General features: G+C 39.4%; 1 protein-coding gene across 1 annotated transcript; it reads left to right on the plus strand.

The window, feature by feature from the left end:
• Nucleotides 1-558: 558 nt before the first annotated feature.
• On the plus strand, nucleotides 559-6,825 carry LOC140361199 (5-hydroxytryptamine receptor 3A-like). The gene is made up of 8 exons (XM_072446921.1): nucleotides 559-705; nucleotides 1,323-1,367; nucleotides 1,501-1,610; nucleotides 2,926-3,095; nucleotides 3,815-3,975; nucleotides 4,927-5,137; nucleotides 5,999-6,241; nucleotides 6,376-6,825. The coding sequence occupies exons 1-8, from the start codon at nucleotides 682-684 to the stop codon at nucleotides 6,687-6,689; spliced, it is 1,278 nt and encodes a 425-aa protein (XP_072303022.1). The 5' UTR covers nucleotides 559-681; the 3' UTR covers nucleotides 6,690-6,825.
• Nucleotides 6,826-7,414: the final 589 nt, after the last annotated feature.

Below are 7,414 nucleotides of genomic sequence, written 5' to 3' on the forward strand. Positions count from 1 at the left end.
GAACGCCACACTGGGATTTGTGTGGATATGTACTTTTTACAACAGCACGGCGAGGCAAAACCGAAGAAGAAGAATGTTGTAATTACGAGATAAAATTCATACAGAATATATGTTTTTGTCTCTTCCGAATGCAGGCAACGTGTTCCCTTATTAGTTTAGACGTAGCAGGACTTTCTGATTTGGCCAAAACGTTGTACACAAGTAAGAATTTAGTCGTTTCAAAATAATATGACTCATGAAAAAGTAAAAGTAGTAGTTCAAAAATGTTAAAAAGTATCTGAGGAAACTGTACATAAGATTAAATTTGAAAAGTTAATTTAAATGAACAGGCAAAACGATAACGCTCAAAATCTGCTATTTTCAAAGGATAGACATATCTGAGCAGTGCTAGGATAAAATAGATCCGTTACTTCAATGAAAATATGACATGACTTTTTTTTTAATATGAATGTTTTTGACAGATTGTGAACTGATCTGGAGTCACACACAGAGCCTCATTCATCAAACACACTGTACTGCACGGTGTGTGGCCTAATCGGAGTATGTTTTGCAGTGAAAAAGGCCGGCAGGTTCGCAAACGCCACTCTGGTGCGTCTGTCCGAGTTCCTGAGCTCGGGCTATAAGAAGGGAGTGAGGCCTGTGAAGGACTGGAGGAGCTCGACTGTAGTGGCCATCGACCTCATGGTCTATTCCATCCTCAACGTGGTCAGTGCCAATCGAAAACAGAATAATACGCACGAGGAGGCGGGAAATATAGAGGGCATTCTCACATTTCAGACAAAGCAGTGACTGAATCTGCTTTACAATTAGGTGAAAGAGCCAAATGATACTACAAAACAAATGCATAGAATTAAATCATGCACATTCAGGCTAATGGCTGTTGTTGTATCTGACCAGTTCATTTCTTTATTTGTATCTGGTTCCTATTTAGATGGTGCTCTTGATTATAATTCAAAAAATAATAATAATAATAATAATAATTGCAACCATCGCACTGATAATTCTAGAAGTGACTGTACATTTGTCTGTTTTGTGTTGAGGATGTCCATTAGTGTATCAAATATAGATATACAGTATATTCTCATGCAAAAATATAAATACTTAAAATGACTAAAACAAATAGATTGTTTAGGATCAGTTCAATCTGGGGTCGAGCTAAAGTATCAATATCACAATACTTCGATCTATGTTACATTGAACGCACCAGATTCCATATTTAAACGATAGGAAAAAGGTTACATTTATCAGAAGTATGTTTTTAGTAATATTTAGTCATATTTTTTAGCTTCGCAGTCATTTCAGTTGCGGTCGTTTTCCTACAGGACGAGAAGAATCAAGTTCTGACGACCTATGTGTGGTACAGACAGGTAGGACTGTTTTATGTACCTAAAAAACCCAACATTTTCATCAAACTACATCCATTTATCGTCTTGGTTATGTATAGATACAGTACAGCGCATGTATATTCAGTTTGTTGTTGTTGTTGTCTTGTGTGTTGAGTCCTGGACAGATGAGTTCCTGGTTTGGGACCCAGACGACTTCGATGATGTTAAACAGGTGTCGCTGCCCACGGCCAACGTGTGGGTGCCCGACATCCTCATCAATGAGTTGTGAGTTGTAGCTCAGGACGCTCCCAACGTGTCTCCACTGTTTGTTTAAGACTCGGCTGTTTAAGAGCACCGAGGCGGGTGAAATCACCTCTATAACGCTATAACGCTCCGGCTCGCTTCTATAACGCTCCAGCTCGCTTTTAGCTCCTGGAATGCTTCTGAGCACGATGTTTGGACAAAAGAGAACACAGGCTCAGGCAAAAAGCAGATATAAACTGTTCCTCACCAAACCCTGACTTGGTTTTGTGAGAAGCCGCTGTATTTCCTGGAATGATAACTTTATATTTATTCAACCGATGAGTAAATCTGAGCTAGGGCAGATCAACGTGCAGCGCTCGTGTCAAGACAGACAATATTCCATTTTCAGTGCATAAAGCATCTAACATGATCACATTTCAACTTTAAAACGTGGCGTGAAAATAAATGCAGAAAAGAATAGTTTCTTATTTACTCTAGCTTTAGCCACGTCTTACGCCACAAATTTGGAATTACTTTTGTGAGATTGGCCTCATGATTAAAAGTAATAATTTATAGTTGGTACAATTTCGATTCAATTTGTTTATTAAGAAAACAAGTACAAATGCAGCCTTACCTTCCTTTCGATACATTAAGAAATTGAGTAATTGTAACTAGTTGACTAGTCACCATATCAGCCAAATTTTGAACTAAAAATTCTTAAATATATTAATATAAAAAAATACAAACCTGATACTCAAAACATTATTTAAAAAGTATTATTTTCCTAATTTTAAAACCAAAGCAGAAGGTATTAAGGAGCTGGACTCTGCTCATGGGGAACAGGAGCTTGACTGCTTCAATCTGGATTTAATCGTAAGTTAAACAGAGACTTTGAGACACTAAAAATCTTTACACTGAACTTTTTGCACTGAATTTAAAACAGAGACTGTATTTTAGAACATTGTGTTTTCAGGGACTGAAATTTAAACACCTTATTTTAACATAATATAAAAAAATATACACTGACTTTTAAAAACACAGTACAAACTGAATATTAAAGCATTGTATTATTTCCCACAGATTTTTAAAACATTGCATTTTTTTACACTGATTCGTTTTTTCATCATTCAAATGCAAAAAAAAACTAAATTGCATAAATTCAGGGTAAAACAAAAGCTTTGGCAATAGAAACACCTTCATACATTTCAACCTTTATTTGGTAGATAGTGTATTTAAAAAGTCTCAATCTAGAATAGAAAGGAGAGTTTGATTACAGTAGTTCAAAGTCGAGTACTAAAACAATGGTGAGTGGCAGCTCTGCGATACATGAATGTGCTTCTTGTGTGTTGTGGTGCAGTGTGGATGTGGGCAAGTCTCCGGACATCCCCTACGTCTATGTAACACATGATGGACTAGTGCGGAACTACAAGCCCATCCAGGTGGTCACGGCCTGCACCCTCAACATCTACAACTTCCCCTTCGACGTGCAGAAGTGCAGCCTCACCTTCCAGAGCTGGCTCCACACCAGTGAGTTCAATGGGCAACCAAAGTAAATACACGTGTGCAAAACCGTTTGTGCATGACTCAGTGTGGTCAACTTGTCTGTACCTACCACTCTGTAAATGTAAAACCAGTGTTGTGAGCGTACAACAGTTTTGAGCATCGTGTGTGTATATTTTAAGCACTGCACATTTTAATATTGATAATGCTCTTATTTCAACTTCAATACGCGTTTAATGTTGTTACAACAGTGTTTCCTCATCATTAGTTTTATTTTGATTGATTCTTGTAAGTTTGAATAATAAGAAAATATCTGTTTTCACCTACCTTCTATCCCCGCCCACATCCCTGCACTTAATTGTGGTTATTTGAAAAAGGAAGAGTGTTACATGTAGTCACATTGCCGCTTTAAAAAAATAAACCCATGTACATGACAATCCAATCTTTGTTACAGTGAAATGTCACTATAAATAGGTGGGGCTTATCAGTTCTGCAGTTTTGAACAGGAAGTCAATGAACCAGTCGCTATTATTAAGCCATTTTATATCACTCTTGTGGTTTACAATGAACAAAATGTAAAATGATGATTCCCTTAAGTTACAGTCGATACTAAGTCCTTGAAAAAAAAAGCATAATGTCTCCTTTAAAGTAATATCACATCATGTAAAACTATGGCGCCCAACAATTTAGAATTTAATCAAATCAATATGAAGTTGTAAATGTCTGATAATGCTGGATATCTTTAGTTGATGACATAAACATCACCCTGATGCGGAGCCCGGAGGAGCTGAGGGAAGACAAGAGCGTCTTCATGAACCAGGGCGAGTGGGAGCTGCTGCACATCCTGTCCAACTACAAGATCTTCAGTGTGGACAACGACGACTACTACGCAGAGATGAAGTTCCACGTAAGTACGTCAGAGATAAGTACGTGTCGTTCTCATGAGTTCTAGTGTTGTAATGAGAGGCAGGAAACTGTGGATGTCTGAGGCAGTAGAAGTGTATTTACCAGCGTGGAGACGAGCTGTCCGAGATGCAATAAGAAGTAGAAACTGATGATGTAAGAGAAGGACAAATTTGGTAACGGTTAGATGACGGCCACGATAGATAGAGCTAACCACACAGAAATGTTAACAATGATAGAAATGGAGGTGACCTTGCGAAGACTGTTTGTACATGAAGTCAGTATTCCGTTTTAGTCAACTGCCTCAGAAAACACTCAAAAAAGACAAAGAAGGTAGGTAAATACTTCTTTATTGACACAATTTAAATATGCAAAAATGGTAGAATCTCTGAACAGAAAATCAGACAGGGCACAGACTCAGAAAACAGGGAATTCAGAATCAGATTTCAAATACAAAGGCAGAAGATCCGATATAAATGCAGAGCTTGGGTGTCTCTCTTGACTAGTCAACAAGCTAGCAATGCCTGAATGAACATAGGGAGCATATGTAGGTTTCCCCGGGAGGAACAGGGAATGAGAGGCAGCTGTGGAGAGCAGGGAAACCAGAGAGGAAGCAAAAGATGGACTGGATTGTAGGATGGAATTTGGAACTGGACTGAGGATGAACAAAGGCAAAAGGCAGAACTGTGGCAGGGACAAAGGTTCATCTTCCCTAAGCACACAGCCATTAGCTAAGCACACTAGCATTATACTCCAAAGAACCTGAGGCTGTAGTTAGTGCCAAAGGAGTTTCAACAAAGCATTGAGCAATTTCTGGATGCACTGTATATACAAATACATACTTCTTTTATGGTTGCATGAAAGAAATCTGAGAGAGTATTTGCACATTTTAAATCACAACACATTAGCAGTATATTTGGGTTTGTGCTTGCTGATGTTCTATGTTCTCCTGCAGGTGGTGATCCGGCGTCGGCCTCTCTTCTACACAGTGAACCTCCTCCTCCCCAGTATGTTCCTCATGATCATGGACGTGGTGGGCTTCTACCTGCCTCCAGACAGTGGAGAGAGAGTGTCCTTCAAGATCACTCTTCTGCTGGGGTACTCCGTGTTCCTCATCATCGTGTCCGACACTCTGCCCGCCACCGCCATCGGGACGCCTCTCATCGGTACAGCATGTAGACCTCCATTAGGATTAGTATTAAGGATATCAGTTTTCTACTTAATATAAAAACAAATGCTGTAAATATGACAAAGATGGTCACATTTATATAGACACTGGCGGTGAAGTGTTATGATGTAAACGTATTGTGCTTTTTTTAGGTACTTCCAGGTAGTAAGGGACTAAAACATGCAGTATAAAGATGATAATTTTACATTTTGTTAATTGTAAACCACATTGTTCATCTAAAACAGCTTAGTTCTAGTCAAAACTCTTCAAATAATCACAGCTAAGTACAGGGATGTGGGTGGGGATAGGGGGAAGGTGACATCTTGAATTTTGAGCGCTCGAGCCTGAGAAGCAGGACAGTACAGGATTACTCAAACACGCATAAATAATCAAAATACAACTTTGAGTAAACACCGTTGTAACGTTAATGTTGATTTAGCATAATATGTCCCCTTTAACTGTCTTGCCCAAGGACACAACTCCAGGACTACTCTAAATGGCTGGAATTAAAACTATTCTATTTCTTCTCATTTTAAGTGTAATAAGACATTTTTACATGATTTTTAATACTGCTTTTACTTACAAGTAGGGCCGCAATGTTTAATCAACTTTTTTTTAAATCATTGTCATATTAGTCATATTGTAATAATGTATTTTAATAGCGTACAATAAAAATAATCCAAGTAAAAAATAAATAAATAATCCAAGTCAAATAATTGAAAATATATAATAATATATAATAATTATTTGCTGCCTTTTAACTTGTATAAGATTGATGTTATAGCACTGAGGACCAACCAAGACAAAATGTGAACTGGGCCTAACACGTGTTGATGTGTATGTGATTCTGGTGTTCTAGGCGTGTACTTTGTGGTGTGCATGGCCCTCCTGGTGATCAGCCTGACGGAGACGGTGCTGATCGTCCGCCTGGTGCACAAACAGGACCTGCAGCCTCCGGTCCCTCACTGGCTCAAGTACCTGGTCCTGGAGAAGGCCCCGGTGCTCTTCTGTATCCATCAGAAGCACAGGCTCTGCTCCAGGCTCTCCTCACACTCCCAGGCATCCGACCTCGAGCACCACAAGGACAGCAGCTATGGAACTGGTAGGAAACTGTGGACACAATGCACTACATGGATAATTGTTTGATGAGGAAACCACGTTATGGTAAAAGGCTCAAAAAAAGTCAGTTTTGCATAATGTCTGTCCTTTAATTGTGTCTTTGTGTGTCCACCACAGCCCAGTGCACCCTCCACCACAGTGGCGACTTCAGCCGCAGACGCAGCCACCACGATCGGGATGGCGGTCTTCTTTTGGGCTTCCCTTCGCCCAGGGACCCGCCGGCGCCCCCTCCTGTCATGAACAACATCCTGCAAGAAGTCACAGCCATCCGACATTTCCTGGAGAAGAGAGACCGCTGCCGGGAGGTGGCTAAAGAGTGGCTCCAAGTGGGTTATGTGCTGGATGTACTGCTATTCCGGGTCTACCTGGTCGCCATGGTAACCTACAGCATCACCCTGGGCACATTATGGGCTGTGTGGCAGGGGGCTTGAGGCTATAGGGCAATACTTAAGTTGCGTTAAAGTGAATAATAATGGTCCAATTGTGGTGCCTTGTGGAACACCATAGAAACAAAATGGTGGAAGTGGCAATGGATTGGATTCTAGTGCAGTTAGTGCTGCTATGAATTTAAAAAGGTGGAAGCAATAGTTGGTGACTGGGCTGAATGATCGAATTGAAAGGCCAGTCCGAGCGGTGAAAAGTTGTTAATCGGAAAGGCTACACTTGAATAGGTAATATAACATTCTCTGCAAATAAGTCATACTGTATATCCATTCTCATTGAAGAGTTAATATGTTTAAAATGTGTTTAATTCTTTGCTCGCCAACTTTTTGTACAAGTTGTTTGAAATGGTAAGAACATTCATTATAGTCTAAAGTGTCTTATTATGATACACAGTATACAGCTTTTTTCTTCCCAAATCGTTCAGCCCTACTTTATAATAACAATGGATATTGAAGAATGAAAATGAGCAAAAATACTCTGCTATTGCTTATTTTGCTCTCTACTACTGCCTTAAATTGTTGCTATATGTTAAAGAAACTTGCTATTTAATGACATTTGCAGGGATAGATAACATTTTATTTTGTTCTATTTAAAACCGCCAAACCCCCAAACCCCTCTCTTCATCTTCATACACTTTATATACAGTATACAATATTACAGTATGATATAATAATATACTCTGCCTTTCAAATTGAGGGCAGAAAATGAGGTT

This window comes from Eucyclogobius newberryi, unplaced genomic scaffold, assembly GCF_026437365.1.
Source record: "Eucyclogobius newberryi isolate DKJ021-1_F unplaced genomic scaffold, fEucNew1.0.hap1 SCAF_15, whole genome shotgun sequence".
NCBI classification, from domain to species: Eukaryota; Metazoa; Chordata; class Actinopteri; order Gobiiformes; family Gobiidae; genus Eucyclogobius; species Eucyclogobius newberryi.